General features: G+C 49.4%; 7 protein-coding genes across 7 annotated transcripts; 4 read left to right on the plus strand and 3 right to left on the minus strand.

The window, feature by feature from the left end:
• Nucleotides 1–5: 5 nt before the first annotated feature.
• On the minus strand, nt 6–1399 carry V1508DRAFT_394616 (C3HC zinc finger-like-domain-containing protein; the record flags this gene model as incomplete). The annotated part of the gene is made up of 3 exons (XM_066938012.1): nt 6–646; nt 706–789; nt 847–1399. The coding sequence occupies 3 exons, from the start codon at nt 1397–1399 to the stop codon at nt 6–8; spliced, it is 1278 nt and encodes a 425-aa protein (XP_066798800.1).
• A 110-nt stretch (nt 1400–1509) lies between these two features.
• V1508DRAFT_408702 (uncharacterized protein) lies at nt 1510–3078 on the plus strand. The gene is made up of 4 exons (XM_066939047.1): nt 1510–1876; nt 1955–2203; nt 2267–2466; nt 2517–3078. The coding sequence occupies exons 1-4, from the start codon at nt 1747–1749 to the stop codon at nt 2958–2960; spliced, it is 1023 nt and encodes a 340-aa protein (XP_066798801.1). The 5' UTR covers nt 1510–1746; the 3' UTR covers nt 2961–3078.
• V1508DRAFT_408704 (mitochondrial 54S ribosomal protein uL6m) lies at nt 2969–3812 on the minus strand. The gene is made up of 2 exons (XM_066939048.1): nt 3181–3812; nt 2969–3116 (listed from the first exon to the last, which is right to left on the minus strand). Exons 1-2 carry the CDS (start codon nt 3790–3792, stop codon nt 3063–3065), a joined length of 666 nt encoding a protein of 221 aa, XP_066798802.1. The 5' UTR covers nt 3793–3812; the 3' UTR covers nt 2969–3062.
• Nucleotides 3813–4603: 791 nt separating this feature from the next.
• Nucleotides 4604–5891, plus strand: V1508DRAFT_347775 (small GTPase superfamily; the record flags this gene model as incomplete). The annotated part of the gene is made up of 5 exons (XM_066936706.1): nt 4604–4683; nt 5147–5174; nt 5294–5491; nt 5550–5684; nt 5739–5891. The coding sequence occupies 5 exons, from the start codon at nt 4604–4606 to the stop codon at nt 5889–5891; spliced, it is 594 nt and encodes a 197-aa protein (XP_066798803.1).
• Nucleotides 5892–6418: 527 nt separating this feature from the next.
• V1508DRAFT_408709 (ubiquitin elongating factor core-domain-containing protein) lies at nt 6419–10655 on the minus strand. The gene is made up of 8 exons (XM_066939049.1): nt 10372–10655; nt 9906–10247; nt 9788–9854; nt 9497–9731; nt 9239–9443; nt 8726–9184; nt 6932–8672; nt 6419–6870 (listed from the first exon to the last, which is right to left on the minus strand). The coding sequence occupies exons 1-8, from the start codon at nt 10402–10404 to the stop codon at nt 6743–6745; spliced, it is 3210 nt and encodes a 1069-aa protein (XP_066798804.1). The 5' UTR covers nt 10405–10655; the 3' UTR covers nt 6419–6742.
• A 622-nt stretch (nt 10656–11277) lies between these two features.
• On the plus strand, nt 11278–13723 carry V1508DRAFT_408712 (uncharacterized protein). The gene has a single exon (XM_066939050.1). It carries the CDS (start codon nt 11769–11771, stop codon nt 13320–13322), a length of 1554 nt encoding a protein of 517 aa, XP_066798805.1. The 5' UTR covers nt 11278–11768; the 3' UTR covers nt 13323–13723.
• Nucleotides 13724–15841: 2118 nt separating this feature from the next.
• On the plus strand, nt 15842–18479 carry V1508DRAFT_347933 (fungal-specific transcription factor domain-containing protein; the record flags this gene model as incomplete). Its single annotated transcript, XM_066936709.1, has 3 exons — nt 15842–16122; nt 16179–16666; nt 16723–18479. The coding sequence occupies 3 exons, from the start codon at nt 15842–15844 to the stop codon at nt 18477–18479; spliced, it is 2526 nt and encodes an 841-aa protein (XP_066798806.1).
• Nucleotides 18480–19796: the final 1317 nt, after the last annotated feature.

Below are 19796 nucleotides of genomic sequence, written 5' to 3' on the forward strand. Positions count from 1 at the left end.
GCTGTCTATCCTATAGCAGTGCTAGCCCCAGCATTACTTTTCCTTGGTTTCTTCGGTCTGTATATGTACACCTCTCTCAGACGTTCAATCCGCGCTTTCCGCTCCTTGTCATGTTCCTTTTCGATTTCCTCATCTACCATCTGCATACTCTGCGTCAAGGCTATCGGACTATCAACTGACTCAATGGTTGTATCCAATGCAGACGCCAACTCTTGATTACCATTACCGTCCATGTTGGTACTACTTTTTAAAATTGCAAGTAATAATTTCCACCCTGGATCAGGTCCGCCGATAGCGCTGACCCATGGGCAATACCCTATATGGCCCTTGACCGCATCAAACTTTGCAATTTCGCCTGCCGTGTAGATTTGGATACATTGCGAGCACTTTATTGCTGAGTTTATGGACTCCCAGCCCGCGAGAGCCAATGTAAATGCTCTTTCGAATTTCTGGTTCTCGGAACCAGATTGCCATTCGAAGCCAAGCCGGTTTTGGTACTTCGTGAGGACTTTCCTGTCGACGGCGCCAAGCGTAACGACTTCGACTGCTGTGGGGAATGGCGAGAGCAAGAGGTGCTGCAATCTAGCAATGAAATCATTTTGCGACTTCTCGAGATCTACAGATAATGACAAGCTGTACAATTTATCTATTCATTAAAAATGAGTATTTGCTCAAGTCAACCGCAGATAACACTCATCGACGCACCATCGCACCCCCGTTTTCTCCATAGACATGTTTCTGCGTGCGTAGTCTTGATCGCCTTGGTTGCATCAAATATCCCCTTCGAATCTGCCACCGTTAGCATGCCCTACCTGTCATTTTAATCTACAAAAATTATCAGCTTACTGGGAACAATATCTTTCGCAGCGTCTTCGAATGAGCACGACGTGCCGCATAGTTCGCATTTCACGACAGGCCTCCCGTTAAGCTCATCTCTGGCACACACCCACCCACATCGTGACCATAGCAATGGAGATGTAATGCTCTTCATCGGGTCGTAGACCCAGGGACTTTCTGGTAGCAAAAAGGTCGACATGCGCTTAACTAGCTTGTCTCTACTCCATGGTGCGTATACGGGCTGCGCGTCGCTCTTTGGCGTACCAACTTCCGTGCGCTGGCCGGATATTGGTGATCTTGATCTTGACGTCGCGATGATGCCCCTCTTCTTCAATTTTTCCGCACGGCGCCGTCGAAATCGTTTCGCCGGAGATGAATAAGTTGCTGGTGACGCGGTGCGTGAGCGAATAGGTGGATGCGACGATATTGGTGTAGATGCTCCGAAGAGTTGGGATTGCGGTGCGAAGGGATTGATAAGGTTGAGTAAATCATTGATTTTTTGTTTGGAGATATCTAATGTCTGCGGGGGTGGGGTGTGTGATTTAGAAATTGCGGATGTCATTATGACAATTGTTTCATTGTTGATCATTGCGTTGAAGCGCGTGGTCTGTGTCGGAGCTGATTCTTTGTTGTCATGTCATCCAGCGTCGCCGCAGGCAGTTAGTTACATGCAAAGATTTCTTCGGTCAACGTATCAAGAGCCACAACGAACCAATTTACTACGTCTACCGTTAACACACACGAAGCGACAATCATACTGCAAGACGCCAGTGTCCATTAACGCAGAACGGATTCAATTGGCCCAGAATTTCAACAGTCGTGACCACGACGCGAGTCATAGGAAACCTACTCTTTCACTGCTACGGTCGACAGTCAAATTTATATAATAACTATACACGCTATAGAGCTATGTCACTATACGCACACGAACGACGTATAGCCGAATTGGCAGTTGAACGCGCCTGCAAATTGACCAGCATCGTGTCAGGGTCGCAGCAAAAAGACAGTGTCTCCAAGAGCGATCACTCGCCTGTCACCGGTGCGTCTGTCAACTTAAGAGCGGCATCGGCATCGCTACATAGAGAATTGAAGCGCCAAGGCTAACAATTTTACATAGTCGCTGATTTTGGCGCGCAGGCAGTAATTATTGGAGCGCTGCAGACGGTATTCCCAGAGGATCCTGTGGTCGGCGAAGAAGACTCTTCTATCCTACGGAAAGACGATGGGTTGCGCGACCATGTGTGGAGGTTAGTTCAGGAAGCGTCTGGGTTTGACACCTATCAGACGGAGATTGGGCAAGTTGAGAGTGAGAAGAAGGTGTTGGATTACATCGACTGGGGAAGATTCGAGGGCGGCAAAGTTAAGCGTACGTGATAGTTACTTCTGGGCAGGGCGTGGACTAGATGGAATTGGCTAATATGCTGTACAGGCATGTGGGCGCTTGACCCGGTCGATGGAACCAAGGGGTTTTTACGTGGCGGCCAGTTTGCTGTCTGTCTGGCGTTGATTGTGGATTCAAAGGTCGTCGTGGGTGTGATTGGTTGCCCGAATTTGTTGGTTGACCCCGCGGACGAGTCGTCTGGGAGTGGTATGATATTCTCGGCAGTTATTGGCGAAGGTGCTTTCTCGGTATGTGTTTTGTTGTTTTCGGTATGGGACGTGTTTGCTAACGCTTATAGCGACCGCTTGCATCACCAATTGACTCGGCTGTGCCCATTAGCATGAGATCATTGACCGACCCGTCGACCGCGTCGTTCTGCGAGAGTGTCGAAGCTGGCCACAGTTCGCACGGCCAGCAGGCAAAGATCGCTCAATCGCTCGGGATAACCAAGCCGTCCGTCCGCATGGACTCACAGGCCAAGTATGCGAGCATTGCCCGTGGCGATGGCGATATTTACCTGCGCCTGCCGGTGAGCGCTACATATGAAGAAAAGATCTGGGACCACGCGTCCGGAAATCTGTTGGTTGCCGAGGCGGGCGGCATGGTGACGGATATGTACGGCAATCCATTGGACTTCTCACAAGGGCGGACGTTGAAGAAGAATAAAGGCATCGTAGCGGCCTCGAAGGTCATTCAACCAAAGGTTCTGGAGGCTGTACAGAAGGTCCTGCATGAGAGCTAAGCTAATTTTGTCTGTATCCATAGGTAATGCATTATTTACAAGATTGCGTGGTCTGTATGCAACCAACTCTACTGTACAAGATAGAAAATAATGCGTATATGCTTATTTGACCTTCTTATCCTTCATCTTGATGGTCTCGTTGTTCACGAAGATACCCTAGACAGTGAGTAAGCATAATGAAGACGACGAGCTGTATAGCGATGTAGTGATGTATACACACCTTTCCCTTGTATGGCTCAGGTGGCCTCAATGCCCGAATATTTGCTGCAAACTGTTTAACGACCTGTTTGTCGATTCCCTCAAGCACAAGTCTGGTAGGCTGTGGATTGAGCGCGGTGACCCCTTCAGGAATATCAAACAGAGTAGTTCCGGTCTGTCCGACCTTGACGCTGACCTGGCGTCCGCTGGGTAGTAACTCCGCACGATAACCGGTACCAACGAACTGCAGAATAACGACATGACCTTCCGACACACCGGTGACTTGGTTGTTTATTAATGACCGCAGAGTGCCCCACATCTGTCGCTGGATCTTGACTTCCGAGTCTGCAACCTTGACCTCGAGTTTTTTGCCATTGTCTACAAGGTCTAACCGTGCGAACGATGGAACATTAACTTGCAGCTTCCCTTTTGGACCGATGACGATGAGCGGAGTCATATCGCGATCCTCGTCTCTATTGCATACGTCTAGCATGAGCTGGACGTTGTCGGGGATAAATACGGGTGCGGATCCGATATGGCTGAACGCGGACGCGGAGGAGCAGAATCCTCGAAGGACAATTGCATTTTGCCGTAGACAGACAGCCCTTGAGGAAAATAGTCTTACTGGTGTCATTCGTGAAGATATGTGTTGTGTGCATACCAAGACCAGAAAAATATTGTAAGTAGGTCTCAAGACCTAAATCAGTCCAAGGAGAGGCACAAGTGCGTACACGTTGTGATGGTTGTACGATGTGCCACAATGGTCCGTGCGGCGCACTGCTCACGTGTACGATGATCGCGCAATTACGGCGTATTTGAATATACTGATACTCCTCTAGCGGTCAAGCATGGGCAGCAGTCAAACATCCAGTCGTAAAGATACGAACAGCACTGGAAGAGAGTGTATCAACAGACAGGGCGCGACGAGAACGCGAGACGCCAGGCGGCGCAGCGCGAACGCGTTCTCAATAATCAGTTCGATGCAGTTATAGGCGGGGACGCGAGAACATAAGACGGAGTTACCCGGCACCAAGAGGTTGGCTGTGGCTTAGCGCTCAGCGACTACGTTCATTCTAGGCTGGAGGCTCAGCCAATGCCGGGGTAGGTCATCAGAATGCAACATACTACTGCTAATAGTAATTATTGGCTGTGTGGTGCGTGTTTCCGGATTGCGTATTATTGCTTAATGGGTCGATCGGCACTGACAGAACGTGTAGAGTAAGAGGATACGCCGCAGCATATATGCGTTAAGTACTTAGCACTGAATGAGTGTGGGTGGCTGCCCCTGCGCCGCTGCTTGCGTGCCTTCCACAACTTCCGCGTCCTCTCTCGTCTCAGCGCTATTTCTCTGCCTCCTTGCCTTTCCCACCCTTCCCTCTCAGCTCAGCTCAGCATCAGCCTCCCGTCCAGCGGTACTACTCTCTTTCACACGTAATTCCTCAGCAATGCCGAAGCAAACCAGCGACATCCGCCGCAAGCTCGTCATCGTCGGCGACGGTGCCTGCGGAAAAACTTGTCTTTTGATGTATGTACTTTTTTACTTAAGTTGGGGTAATCCATTCCCTCACTATCTGCGTCCTCCGTCCTTGCGTCGTGGAAATCCATCTGTATTTAATTGTCACTTTTCCGTGCGTGGCCTTTGCTCGACAACCTGCGCTTGTTTTGAGGGCGAAGTACTGGCGCTGCTTGGCCCCCCCCTCCCCCCCCCGCGTGTTATCGTCGTCATCACCGTCATTTCTGCGAACGCCTCTCCACGCCATGCATCAGACAGCTATTCCCGCCTGCCAGTTGCTGTAGCCAGCTACTGTCATGCAAACGGGACAATTTACACTGTTCTCGCGTTCGCAAATCGCCGATAAGGCTCACTTGGACTCGGCCGTGTGACATTATTTACGATGTGATTTCCGCGTCAAAATCGCGCATTTTCCTCTTGCATGAGATGTTTCGGGGCATCAATGTCTGTACAGTAATACTAACATATGAAACAGTGTTTTTTCCAAGGGAACGTTCCCTGAGGTCAGTAGCAGTTCTACTCTGTCTCTTTGCACTGTGTGACATTTAGTGTTTCAATATTATGTCGCGGCTGCCACGGCCAATATGCGTTTAGAGAATGGTAATATTGACGTTCGCTACAGGTCTACGTTCCTACCGTCTTTGAGAACTATGTAGCTGATGTCGAGGTCGATGGCCGACATGTCGAGCTGGCTTTGTGGGATACGGCCGGTCAAGAAGATTACGATCGTCTACGCCCTCTTTCTTACCCGGATGCCAACGTCATCTTGATTTGCTTCTCTATCGACTCTCCTGACTCCCTTGACAACGTCCAGGAGAAGGTATGTGTTGATATATTTACTTCCTGTTTGATTTATGATGTTAATTGCTCGGTTCCAGTGGATATCCGAGGTTTTGCACTTCTGCCAGAACTTGCCCATCATCTTAGTTGGCTGTAAGAAGGACCTTAGATATGACAGCAAGACGATCGAGGAGTTGCAGAAGACTTCACAGCGACCTGTCAGCACGGAGGAGGTATATTGATCACCGCTGCGTTAGTGACGAATGTTACTGACTCATTTTTTTCAGGGTGAGGCTGTTGCACAGAAGATTGGTGCTATTAAGTACCTCGAATGCTCTGCCCGGACCCATGAGGGTGTCCGCGAGGTGTTTGAGCACGCGACCAGAGCCGCGCTGCTTGAACGAACAAAGACTAAACGATCAAAATGTTTAATATTGTAATATACTCCTCTTCTCGCCTTTCACAATCATCACCGCGGTCATCCTTCCCATCCTACCTAGTCCTTGCTACTATATTTCCTTGCGTTTTCTCATTGTTAAAGTCTAACGTGTGCGCATAAGCATGTGTTCTCTATGGTTTTGTGTGGTTTTTGTTCTTGTGCTAGGGTTGTGTAATGTCCTCACCTATATACTTTTCTTATGCTAAACTAAATGTTTACTATCCTCTCGTATGTTGTTTTCTGTGTTTGTGCGTGCTCTTGTTGGTTTGTCATAAAGAAATGTGTATGAATGTGTTTCCTAGTTTTGTTGTATGTACAAACTCTTTCTCTCTATCTCTCTCTCTCTCTTACTCTCTTATATATATATTTGGCTCCTCCTTTTATTTATATATTGTTACTATTATGGTTAGTTTGATCTAATTTTGTAATCAACTTTCTCGGTCGAATACGTGCTCGCGTCATAGGTGCGAAAACACGGTGAGATATGATAACTTGCGACAAAGTCATGACTCATTTGACAGATTCGGTGTCGGGTAAAGAATGCATTTATTATGTGGTATGCGTATCTCTCTCTGCTAATTTACCAATTCTACTGGTGTTTCTTCTGACACGAATGTGCCTATGACGGAACGACTAACTATAGTCGTCATACAAAGAACTACGAACATAAACCCAACGAAAACATGTTAAAGTGTAGTTCAAAATGACGACAAACCTACCCTAAACTAACGAACTTCATCAAACAGTACACATGCATCCATCCGTAACATTCCCTAACACTAAAATGAAATGATGAACCCCACATCCCGCAGCCCAACGTGGGGAATGCCTGCTCAAACCAACGCAAAAAATTCAGTCTGTCATTTGCATGTCGCCATCTGCGTCTAATTGAGAAGCGGCAGCGGCCGCGGCCGTGACTTCAGCTGCTTTTGACCGTTTCGACCGTCTGAACTCCTCGATTTGCTTCTTCAGCTCCGTGTCTAGACGCCTTCGTTAGTCACTTTTCTAAAAATATCTACCAAACTTCATAGGGCAACATACTCGGAATAACATCCTCCAATTTCAACGGCATACGATTAAAGGGATCTGTGGCATCAGACAGCAAATGCGACTTGATCGTCGCGCGATCAATCGACACCCTCGAACCGGGCAAAATCACAGGATCTTCCATCAACGTGTACATTAGTGGATCCAAAAACTCGTCCGGAATCTCGCCGAGTTCTTCCTCGCCCTGTTCTTCCGCCAATTTAGTTTGTTCGACCGTGTCAGCGAATTTCGTCAACGCATCGATATCTTTGGAAGACTTGAACGCGTACTTGCCTAGAATCGACGACGCGCGGACGAAGATCTCCCGGCGGTACGAACGCCCATCCCGCGCTACCGCTAAGATAAACGCGGATTCACTGGATAAATTCAGGTACACGTCCGCGATATCAGACAACAGTTCGCGCGGATTAAAGTGGTACTTCTTCGGGTCCTTGACTTTCAGCCCAGTGCACTTTGGTCCGACAAGGGCATCGAGATTGTAGTCCAACATCGCGGCCAATCTGTCGACGATCTCCGGGGTGACGAACGCCGCCGGAACGGCTTTAGTGAACAGCTTCAGAATAGAGACCGTCTCGTTCGCAAGCGACATGTACGACGTCGCCTGCCGTTCTGACGCTGACAAACTTTGCTCCCGTTCAGTCCGCTCTTGCTGCGACAGCGCCGTTCCGGATTTTTCCGATAGCTCGCTCTGCAATTTGTGAATGTCCGCCAGCTTCGAGAGCGACTCGTCCAGCAGGTACGTAACGTCATTTAACAACAGGGCTACGAATCGAACAAAGAAATCGACGTCAACTTTACTTTCCTGCTCCAACTTTTCACGGTAAATCGGGTTTTCCCAGATACACTTGACAATCTGTGAGATATAATATCGGATGTTGAACTTATCGTAAAATTGCGAACTAGCACCAGTTTGCTCAATCTCAATATAAAACGACATCAGCAAATGGAACAAATGCTCGATCGCAAGTGGCAGTGAGTTGAGGGTATCGCCGAGGAATCCATTCTTATATGCTGGCTGGCTCAGCGTCCCGTAGAACAGAACTTCGATAATCTTAGCTTTCAGGTACGGATTCTTGATGTAGGACGACATTCGGAGAAACGTGACTGCGAAGGTGACTAATTCCACATGCGTTTGCTCGAACATCAGCTGAGGATAATTCCGCGAAAAGTAAATGACAAAGCCTGTGATATTCTCCACAAAGTACTCGGGCAAGTTCTTGAACGTGTCAGGGCAGGGAGCTGTTATTGGTAGCTCGATATACTTTTGCGGATGCTTGTGCTCGGGATCCACAAGTCTGACCAACCACGTCGCCATCGTCATCAAAAACGCAAAAGACCGCGACATAGACTGCCGGTCCTGCAAAGACGCATTTAACGCATATTGAAAGGCCAGCGCACTATTCAACTGTTCTCGCACCCTTGTAAGCGTATTATTCAACAACACTGCCTGTGGAGAATTGATCCAATTAGGCTGCTCCGTTTCAAGCTGCTGTAAATGCTTCTCTAGGTCTTTAATATCGTTGCCCAATTGCCCTAGATTGTGCATGGCACCGCCGAGACCGTAGTGATGGCTTGCTACGTTCAAATAAAACACTTCCGAAATGAAGTTTGGCACGCCTTCGACACGTTCTGCCATGTACTCGTCGAACGTGTGTTGATCTGCGTCGAGCTTGACCTCCTCTTTAATATCAATCCTGTCGGACTTTTTGAAGTATAGTAGGTCTATTCGGTCCATCTAAGTATCGCGTTAGTGTAATTTTCCCCAAATCAGCATAATCCATGTCGTACCTTAGAGAAAGTCGCGTCAACAAACGGCTCACACAACTTATTTAGCACAGCGGTTATATTCAGCATAAATGCATCCGTAGACACAGTCCCAGGGACGATTTGCATCGCCCGTCGCTTATGATTCAAATTCATGACCTTTGCAAAATACTGCAACATCTTTTCACGCGACTCAGGCGACGCTCGAACAATCTTGTCGACGACAAATGCAAGTCCGTCTTGAATTGTTGCGAGTTCTGTCCGGAGACCAGTGACTGCAGAGTTCATATCTGATACTGGCCGTTCTTTGGCGTTTGCGAAGTATGTATTGGCGACTTTGGCATCTACAGGTGATATCCGGAAAAACGGACCGAGGACTGTGGAGAGTTCGATCGTGACGGCTGTGACGTCCGAAGGCAAGAAAGTGGGCATGGATGCTAGAACTGTTGCGACAGGCTTGTGAACAACTAGCGCTTGTATCGCCTAATACGCCGACATTAGCTGCACTCAACTCGCTGTTGGCAGGGTTCCACTCACTCTAAAATACTGCTGGTAGCTATCGGCCATGGTCAACGCGCGCAGACCCACACTCAGCTTTTCTAGCACTGGGGCGATAAAATCTTCAATTGTCTCATCCTCCACTGAGCGCTGGATCATCGAACCAAGGAACTCCAACGGCACTGCCTTGGGCGAATCAGGCTTTTCGAGTAATAGTGAGACAATATCGACGGGCGCTTCAGAGCTACTCAGACGTTAAAAATTGATATCTGAGATCTATATAAAGAAGTTTCTTACTTGAACATCTCCGGCATGCTCACAGCTAGAACCGCATATCCAGAGCAGAGCCGGCGTGCCTCGCTTAAAACTGAGTTCTTCTTAGTCTTGTCGGGATCGGTCCCCCGGATGGTTCGGCGGATATTGTCAAGCTGGCGCCAGCACGAGAGTAAGTAGTCGAACGGGCTCTCGTTTGGGATCTCCGTTAGTCTAGCCAGTAATGCTCGATCCAGCGTTTCCATAGACAACTTGGGTGCTAACAACTGTCAACAAGACAATACTACGAAACAATACTAATTCATATACACTCACCACTTCCACTTTCCTCAATCTCAGTCGCGACGTCTTGTAGATATATCAACTTTCCGCTTTCCTCTGACTATTCGAGATTAGCAGACATTGCAGGTCCGGATCTTGCACAGTTGCATACCTTAAGCGTAAAGTCAAACACTTTCGACAAAGTCGCATCTTCCCACGTCGGAAACTCCACCTGTTTAGTATTCGCTGCACTCTTCGCCGCGATCCCCGTCTGTGTCACTGTCTTATTCGGAACAGGAATGATATTGATCTTAGGACTTCCCGACGACGATCCCGCGATTGCGCTGAACGGGTTTGACGCCGGCACAGAAATAGAGGATGAAGGCGACACAGGCTGCGATCTGGTTGGTGTGGTGGCCTGTGAGGATGCGGATGGCGTAGGGGATCGGTCTGTCGGCTGGGCAGTCCGTTCTGGTTGCGAGCCTTGGAGCTTTGCTAATCGCTTCCTCCGAATCTAAATACAGATTACAATGAGCTTCTAGACGGAACATACATCCGACGTATATGAAAAGGAAACTCGGGATCAATTGGCTGCGAAGAGCGCGAGTCTCGAGGAGGGATGGCAACGCGACACGTACCGTTTCCGCATCATTTTGGGGAGAGTCTGACATCTTGGAACACGGATTCAGCAACCAGACAAAATTCGATAGATCCAAATATCTCTCTAAACGATCCGGTCATGAACAATCCTGCATCAAATGATCGCACTCTGATCGTCTAATGCCCGGGTGGTAAGGAAATCAAAAGTGTCTCTGGGTGACGCGAATCCCTTTATCAAAAGAGGTGTCCCTAAATTGTATGGACGAGTTAGTTAGCGTTTACTACTTTAGTGCGGAGAAGTTTGACATTTACGGATGCAGACACACCTGATTTTGGCTGCTGTGCGTTGCCGCGGATTTACGCCACTCTCGCTGAATAATTTATTGACAATTAGTGAGATATGGCCCGGACCACCATTACAAGCTGGAAGTAGACGTGGAAAGATGGTCGTAACTACACTGAGAACAGGTAATTGTTGAAAGCAGAATCTACCCTCATGTTCCAGTAAAGTATGCCACTACTCCAGTTACAAAGTCCTCTCCGATTGCACCGTATTGCTGTTATCATCGATAGCTAGTATGACCTGACCGATTCGACGCGTCAAGCATTGTGACGCCAGTTTTATTGTGATGTACAATTTGCCACGTTTCAAAATTTAGCAGGGTCTTTTGACCGATTTGGTTACTTTCAGTTACTACTAATGAAAGACTGATTTACAGGACTGTATGCCAGAAGAGGTGTGTGATGTAGAGCTCAGAAACGATGTCTAACGCATTGTTGCCTAGCAATTGTGTGCACACTATTTTGGCCAAATATTGAATGTCAATCAAATTGTAGTCATCTAGCAATCCATCGTGTAGTTATTCCATCGCATCCGTAGCTGCCGCATCCTCGGGTCCGTCAGTACGTACACGCAAATAAGGAGTAAAGGACGTTTGTACTATATTGCACTTACAAAGCAGTAAGGACCGAGCGCGCGCGGAACACAGAGTGGTCGACGTATAATTTTGTCGAAAAAACCCAAACGCAGTGCGCACCAGCACACACTTCCACATCGCCATCGTCGGCACCGAGCAACACAACGATGGCACACCGTTGAACGAAACGTCAGTATATACGATACAGGATACTTAGGGCCAAACAGGACCGCGCAATTGGGTATTCTGTGCAACAAAAAGTCCACGGAATCGGCGCGGGTGGCAGCGACGAGTAGAGCGAAGACCCCTGACATAGTGTTTTATCTCTGCGCAATTGGATCACACGATCCCGCGACCTGATTAGGACTGCCGTATTGCGCGAGTGTTTTGCGGAGGTTAAAGTGGCGTATTTCTTTTGACGACCACGGATCCTGAGCAGAGATAGCATCTGTAGCTGCTGCAGCCTGTGCCATTGGTAATAGTGTTGGCATAGCCTGTCTACGATCGATCGGGAGCACATGAAGTCGACTACTCCGAATGGCGGCATGAGGATCATGCGGCGCGAGACGCCGATAAATGATGCCAGCAGCGACACGAAATCAGAGGCGTCGAGTGTTACGAATGAGTCTGGTGCGGGGAATAGTAAAGATGGCAGCGGGAATGCGAGAATTGCCACGACGTTAGAAGAAAGGACTGCTGCGTATGAAGAAGCTCGGAAGCGAATATTCAAGGATTTCCCGGAGTCTTCTGTCTCGGGATCAGATGATGAGAAGGATCGGGAGGATGAAGACGCTAAAGGGAGTGGCGCTGGCAACGCGCAGAGTGGGAACGACAGGAAGACGAGCAACAATTATGCGGCCGACGACGAAGATTTTCCTAGACGATCGCAGTATGTTCCGCTCGGATCGGGGTATTATCAGGTCTACGATCGCAACACGTACACCCCACCATATGCGTATAATGGTGGGGTGACCGGTGTTCCTCCGTCTGGTCCGGCGACGACAAACAGCGCACCAAACAATATGACTGGCTACGGCAATGATCATGCGTACAATCACTATGGCCGGCCATATGTTGCCAATGTCCCGAACGCTCAGACAGGATACAACAATCCCCGACCGCAGATCCCGCAGCAGCAGTACGCAGCATACACGCAACAACCACAACAACAAGCTTATCAGTCAGGCACTGGACCGCCATACCAACATTACGGCCAGAACGGCTACCAAAGCCAGCCAGATATTTACAGCGGTCTTGACGCGCTGAACGGTCAACGCCGGAATTACGGTCAGTATCAACAACCAGTACAACAGCAGCCGTACGGCGTACAGCGTCCGCCATATCTCGCACCGGTCTCGTCTGCACAACAAACTACGTACGGAGCACCTTCATATCCGCAATATCCACAGCACCAATTACAGGCGCAGTACACGGCCGCGCAGCAGCAGTTTTACATTCCTCCAGACCAGTTGCAACAGAGTGCCGCATACAAATACCAACAGCAACAATTGCTGCCACGTTTCGGGGCCAATAGTCACACATATTCAGCGCCACCACCGCAGTCGGCCGTAAGCCTGAATGCGACTCAACAGGCGCTGCATCAACAGATGCAGAACCTCAATATACGGCCCACAGCGAACGTACCACATCAGAGCAACAATAACACGAGTTTGACTAGCATGTCGAGTAACGGTAGTCATCATGGGTTTAACAAGTATCCACATAGCCAAATTCCGGCTCAGCAGAAGTTTTATTCGCCAAAGCAGCAGTATGTGCAGTATGGCCAACAGCCGTCTCAACAGTCCTATCAGCCGCCACAGCAGACTCCGTTGCGGTCTCAGTCGCAACCTACGGGTGTGCCATGTGTGCCCAAGCAGATGGCGTCGCAGATGGCGTCGCTGGGGACACAGAGCAGCGAGAGTGAGACCGACGGTGATGGATCTGGAGCGAACATGGACGATGCAGGCGATCAGGCGAAGGCAGAAGCCGATTTGGGTAGCGCATCGGTAGAATCGGTCGAGACAGATGTCGATGGCAAACTTGATGCAGGGTCATTGTCGACTCCGCCGTGATCAATGTTGTCCATATCTTTGTGATATGTCTCTCTTTTTTGGCGTTTTTTTATTGTCGATCTCATCTAGACAGCACGAATCGTGTAAATAGCACAAGAGACGGTCAAAGTCGGCGAAAATCAAAGTCAAGGATAGGAGTTCTATTTTTATTTTTATATAAATTTTGTATTTGTTGTGTGTTTTATTACATGTGAATTGTGGTTATCTATCCAGTGATCGATTTACTGTTTCATTATGCATGTAGTTATGAAGCGTATGTAATGTTTATGTTTAGGATTCATTGTCAAAATATACGTACATACGTTACTAAGGACAACGGTCTATAAATATTTTATTTTAGCATGCTGGGCGTTGCAATAAGCAAATGACGCGGTATTGGACGCGGCGTAGCGCCTGTCGGGTACTCATCATATCACGGTATGACAGCTGTCAAAATATTGTTCACAAAATTACCTTAAGTTTACTTGGCGAATATTATTTAACGATATAATTGGATTTCGGGGGCCACGGGTCAGCAATTACGCAAAACTCAGATTTTTTGTTGAGGGTAATAATGGCATGTGATCCTCTCCGGAGGGGCCTGCAGATTCCTCTACGGTGAAAATTTTAGTATGCCCACATGATTTATTGGCGCTAATTTAGTAGCTCAGTTTGTGAGGAACCCTGTGGTGCTATGTGCTATGTGCTATGAAGAATGTATGTATGTTTTGCCCCAGGCGCTTTCTCTGAAACTTCTGTAAGGGCGTTCATGTGGATTGGCGCGTATTAGCCATGGCCACAATAGTATTCATTGACATAATCACGAGCACGAGCACGAACACAACGATACATACCGTTTTACGCACTTGTGAATCTTAGAACGGGGCCATAGCCACTGCAACATGTCAGGTGGGCCCCTAGTGGGTGGTGGCTTATCTTGACTGCCAAGGAGGTTGAAGCGCACGGAGATGTCGACTAATGAGGTAAAGTGCAGATGGATCCCCGGGGCCGCTGCATATCTATACACCAAGTTGTGCTGTTTCGCACTCACCGTAGCCAGAAGTTCGTCAGTAATCGAATGATATTCTTTCTGTTTTTGCTTCCTTACTTGCTGTCCACCCGAGTGTTAGACGACGGCGTGTGGATCCAGAGACAGACGTTGTGGGGCATGGCTAACGGATGATCTTAGGCGATAACTTAAAATACTTTAGCTACGATCATGGGGCTAGTGGACCGACCTGTCATTGCTGGCCTGCATAGATCTATCAGATACGGTGACCAGCCGACTGTCGGTCAGTGTGGGCCGACAAAGTCAATTGTCTTTAAAATTGCCGTTTTCCATGACATCTGCGCATGCCTAGTGTTCAGCCGGTTTAGAGTAATGCGCCTCGCAGTAAACGTAATGAAATTTGTTAGCCAAAATTGGTATCTCGCGTCTGGGGCGGGGACATGGTAAGGAATTAGGACTTTTAATCTGCCCCGGTCGTCACAGAAGTCGCAGTCAAAGCTTACCATCGACCCGACTAGGCAGGGTGTTCCGTTTAATTCATGTTCAGTGAACTCAGCGAGGGAGCGACGAGGGACGCCGTGCGCGGCTTTGTGAGTGCATGATATGCACAGTAGTGAGGACAGTTCCATGCTTGTCTCTTCAGGCTCTTCACAGCCCATGCCCAGCATTGGGTCCGGTAGCCGATGTCCTTTTTCTCGATCAAATGCGCTTGTCGCAGTAACTGGCAAGTGCAGAGCAGTCGAGATGAGCTCCTGTAGCACTTAGTAGCACTTCGACGATAGATTCCCAGGCGTGGCTGTGCCGCGGCGGTGCAGGGACCTGTCCTGCGGGGCGCACGTGTGACGCCGAGCCCCTGACCCGATTTGTGGCGCGGGTACCTTTCTGACCCGCTGTCGATGATCGTCAAAGTTGGTGCATAACCATCTCCGCGCCTCTCCGCGCCTGGCGGACCTGTGCCCTGCCCCCCCAGCACATATTGCACTTGCACGGCCCAGGGCAAAAGGCACAGAACTTCTGTCTGCTCACTCATCGTGCGCGGAAATTGCAAGATTGCCTGCCAACGGCTGACCTATTTGCGCACCACACCTATTCCTATCCGGTAACCGAGCGCGTCTTCGTATTATATTAGTCGAATTTTTCCCCTTCCCTCTCTCTCCTCCGCCTCCTCCTCCTCCCGGCTCAGCTCTACGCCATCATCCTACCGATTAGCATCCTGGTCGCCAGTTGATATTCGCCATCTCTACGCAACCAGATTCACGGCATACCTCACATCCCACACTCTACCGCCGGCTGGAATACCCACAACGAGAACCCGCTGCGCATGAGCAAGAGCGCGCGTACTGGAGGCATACCATCGCCATTGTCGGCAACGTCTGCTGCCCTTTCGACAGAGCCTCGACTTGATGCCTCCGCCCGCATGCGCCGGGCTTTGCCGTCGTCGTCATCGGTGAAACTTGAGCCAACCAACAGCTTTGTGTTTGCATCTAATATCGACCCGAATCGAACCGTCCTCAGCGATATGCATGCTGCAATGGCGAGTCCGGCAACTACTACGGCGTGCGGACGGGAATCGGTCCATAGTTCTGTTAGTACAGAGAGCGGTGGTTCAGACGGCGATAGAAATAGTGTGGCATATGCGCCATTGACCCCCGACACTCCGCCGTTTCCGTCAGAAGACACAGAGTCTACTTTGCCAAAGAAAGAGCCAGACGAAAAGAGTAATAAGAAGAACACTGGTGACAAGAAAAAAGATACCAAGGAAGAAGTAGTCCGAAGAAGAACTCGAACGGGTTGTCTAACCTGCCGCAAAAGGTAATCTTTTATTTTTTTTCTGAGGCCCCGCGCGTTAACCTGCTCACATGTTACAGGCGAATCAAGTGCGACGAGGGCAAACCAAAGTGCTCGAACTGCACCAAATCTCGTCGCGTCTGTGAAGGCTATGGCCCACGAGTCGACTTGCGGTCTCCGTACTTCAAGGTCCGATCGATAGTTCCTCTGCCGAACGACCACAATAATTATGCCGCATTGATGGCTAATAGCATCAATCCATATGCGCCTTACATATCTCCGCATTTCCCACCGTTCGGAGCGCCAATGCATCCTGACCATCTATACGCCGCGTCGAATTACTACGCTGCTGCAGCCACTGCCGCTGCTGCAGGCGCACCATATCCTGATCCTGCGATGTATCCGCCAATGCCATACATGCCTATGGGATATGTTCCAGGATCCTGGGCAACGCCAGGAGGTCCGATAGTCATGCAGCCGGTCTCTCCGATGACAGCGGATCCGATGACACCACAGGTGTTGTCAAATCCTGATTCTGGAATGCCATTGCCTGCCAATTCGTATCCTTGTATGTTTTACACCTGAATGGATATTCTTCGGCGAAGTGGGTACTAATGCATTTAGACTGGATGCCGCAACATTTCGTACCTCTACCGCAACATCCACCCTCGGAAATACCAGAGTCTTCACAGTCACGGCTGTCTCTAGAAGACGAAGTGGAATTCTACAGCGCAGGGCCCGATCTTCCGGTCCCCGAGCATATAGTCGCTGACCTTTTTGCGCCCCCATCCCCACAGACACACACAGTCAGTATTTTATCCCAGAGCGCCATGCAGGCTTTAGCGATTAATCCCAACGAGACGCTGACTACATATCGCCCAGGTCCGATGAAATCGCCGCTCATGCACGCTGACGCGCAGCGCATGTTTCGGCACTTTGTTCACTCTCTCGCGCCCCAGATCTCGTTGTTCGAGCGGCACGCCCCACGACCGGAACTTATTACTGTCCGGAGGAAGAAGCACAGCTCGACGAATTTATGGACGTACGACATCCCGATGATGGCACTCGCGTGTCCCGCGCTCCTGCACGCGATCCTGGCATTATCAGCACTACATATCTCATGCATGTCTGGCGTGTCATCAGCAGCGGGTGTGTCCGACCAGCAAGCTTCATTTTTGCACTACCACCTCTCTATCCGCCGTCTTGCGCACGCGTTACAGGACCGGACGACAAATTTCTACGGCGCGTCGGATTTACCGGTGTTTGCCGCCAGTCTTGTGCTAGCGTTTTACGAGACCGCGATAGGAGAACATGACAAATGGGCCCGACATTTGCATGGTGTGAGCAAGCTGATTCAAACCTTCGACATGCGCACATTCGTCGAAGATCTCGATATTGTCGTGGAGGACGAGACCCCGAACGATCGCGCCACTCCCTCTCCGAGTGAGCAGAATGCCGCACAACAGAGCATCCTACGCCAACGCCGCGCCGAGGCAGTGCTCCGTCTGGACCTGCTTTACTTCTATCTTCGCATGGAAATAATGCACTCTCTTGCGTCCGACACGGCGCCGTTGCTCCAGACGAGATTCTGGGACCAGGTACCTTGTCGCGGCACGCAAGGTTCCTCTTTGTGGCAATGGGACTCGTTTTTGAAGAGAGGTGTTTTGGTCGCGGATTTCATTGTGAGGGAAAGTGAGCGCAAGAGGGGGTTCACTGCCGCGCTTGACGTCGATGCTTCGCAGTTGCAGTGGAACTTGTTGTCAGCGTCTATGGACGCTGGTGAGAGTGAGTTTCTGGAGCACACGAAAGCTGTGGAGGCCGGGAGTTGCGTGTCGCCGTTTGGTCCGGTGATTCAATATGTGGATGTGCAAGATGCAGTTGTGAGAATGTATTATCTCATGCTGCGAATCGTGTTATTGCGCAATCATCCTCTGTGGACGAGTAAACCCGCATATAAAGGAGGGCTTGCGAATATCGTGGATGTAGCTGATAAAGCTGGACCGCTCTGCGCTTTGATCGGGAGATTGATTGCGGGCGTTGTTGTGTCGCAAAGACAGGAAATGTCGGACATGCCATCGGAGATGGATATGGGATGCGCGAATGAGGACATTTACAAAAGCACGTCTCTCCCGACCGAGCAAGCGACGACACCAGGTCCAGGCGCGGGCTCAGCAGCATGGGTATCCCTCACGATGCCGCTAATGTACGCTGGTGCCCAACTCCGTGACGTACGACAACAAGAATGGGCACAATCGGTACTAGAACAAGCGTGCGTCCGGACTGGATGGCGCACGGCTTTCGTGATTAAAGCGGGACTGGCGCGGATCTGGAATGGTATGCGTGATGCGGGCAGGATGCATGAAAGAGTGTCAGTAAGTTGAATTTGTATGGCATAGTACTTGTATTTTAGTGGGTTTGGTGGAGTTTATTATGGATAGTAAAACCTGGCTTCGGATATGTTAGTTACTTGTAATTTGTGTAATATAATAGTGTGTTGTAAGAAGTTTGGACTAGTATAGTTTGCACGAAAAGAACGATTTTGCCCTAAAAGTAGACGCAGCTGAACATTTAGAAAAGTAGGTTTTACGTGATTCTACGGCTGAGATTGGCAGAGAAGGGTGTCGTGCTGCTATTGCGCAACTCATTCCAATTCTGCGCACGAGGATTTGTGGCAAGTAACTGTGGATTCACATGATGCGACCGACTACTACCGTTAAAAATGCAAAAAAAAATAAGCCCCTGGCCGCCGTCAACTGACGCGTACCCTGTTAGCCAAGGAAGGATTTCCATATGCTTGAATCCTCGTGAGGTGCACGTACTCGCAGACGAATGGTGTAATCTTGATTAACCTCGCACGTACCTTCCTTTGTAAAGACGGCCCACCGCCTGTCTACATACATTACGGACATCCTAACAAGTACAACTTTGACAGCTTTGAGTAGGGTAATTCATGGCAGCACGGTTGCAGGTCCGGCATGCCTGTTTGATGAAAGCCTGCGAGATATGGAAAATTCTTACATTCCTGGATATTGTCTGCATTTTTATGGGTGGCTTGGGATGACAGGTAAGACAATTGCATTGTCTGCGTTGTTTCAACCTATGATACCCGCGAAAGAGTTTCCCGCTAACTACCTGGTGGCCATTTTATTGCCGGCCAGTTGATGATGCAAGCAGCGGTAAATATCTCGAACGACGTGACCAACAACGTCAGTGACAACTTACATACGAACGAGACATTACCTAATGCTGGAGATGAGGAGCAATAATTTGCCGGGGCAGTCATTTTTCCCCTCTGGGTGTAGTCACAAACATAAATTCGTCCGATCGCTTGGAAACAAAATGTCTGATAATAACTGGACGCGGGTCAGCCTTGTGATAAACTCGCTTTGTCGCCGGGTCGAATTCAGCAGCCGCGCACAGCCACCGCATGACAGCCTGTCAGCCACGTTTTGCGGCTGGGCCGGCCTCGGTTAGCGACAACAGCCCAACAATTTTAAGCAGGTCTGACCACCAAAGTGGAGCGCAAAAAAACCCGCGAGCAACGAAGCCATCGCTTACATGACATTTATCGTTGTTGGGTTTGGGTTTTTACGCAACGGAGATCCATCAGCTGATATATGCTATATTTAGACAACCCCCCCCCCCCCCCCCGGTCTTCCAGTTCAGACGTGCAAATCAGGTTAGCGAGATCCAGATAG

This window comes from Lipomyces doorenjongii, assembly GCF_038497915.1.
Source record: "Lipomyces doorenjongii strain NRRL Y-27504 unplaced genomic scaffold V1508scaffold_2, whole genome shotgun sequence".
Taxonomy (NCBI): domain Eukaryota; kingdom Fungi; phylum Ascomycota; class Lipomycetes; order Lipomycetales; family Lipomycetaceae; genus Lipomyces; species Lipomyces doorenjongii.

Bases quoted from the DNA above. Each gene is read 5' to 3' on its own strand.
- V1508DRAFT_408702 (XM_066939047.1), top strand. From the start codon at position 1,747: ATGTCACTATACGCACACGAACGACGTATAGCCGAATTGGCAGTTGAA. The intron at 1,877-1,954 runs GTGCGTCTGTCA...AATTTTACATAG, and splicing joins CGATCACTCGCCTGTCACCG to TCGCTGATTTTGGCGCGCAG. The intron at 2,467-2,516 runs GTATGTGTTTTG...TAACGCTTATAG, and splicing joins TTGGCGAAGGTGCTTTCTCG to CGACCGCTTGCATCACCAAT.
- V1508DRAFT_408704 (XM_066939048.1), bottom strand. From the start codon at position 3,792: ATGACACCAGTAAGACTATTTTCCTCAAGGGCTGTCTGTCTACGGCAA. The intron at 3,117-3,180 runs GTGTGTATACAT...CTCACTGTCTAG, and splicing joins CTGAGCCATACAAGGGAAAG to GGTATCTTCGTGAACAACGA.
- V1508DRAFT_408709 (XM_066939049.1), bottom strand. From the start codon at position 10,404: ATGTCAGACTCTCCCCAAAATGATGCGGAAACG. The intron at 9,732-9,787 runs GTGAGTGTATAT...GACAGTTGTTAG, and splicing joins GATTGAGGAAAGTGGAAGTG to CACCCAAGTTGTCTATGGAA. The intron at 8,673-8,725 runs GTACGACATGGA...CGCGATACTTAG, and splicing joins TTGACGCGACTTTCTCTAAG to ATGGACCGAATAGACCTACT.
- V1508DRAFT_408712 (XM_066939050.1), top strand. From the start codon at position 11,769: ATGAAGTCGACTACTCCGAATGGCGGCATGAGGATCATGCGGCGCGAG.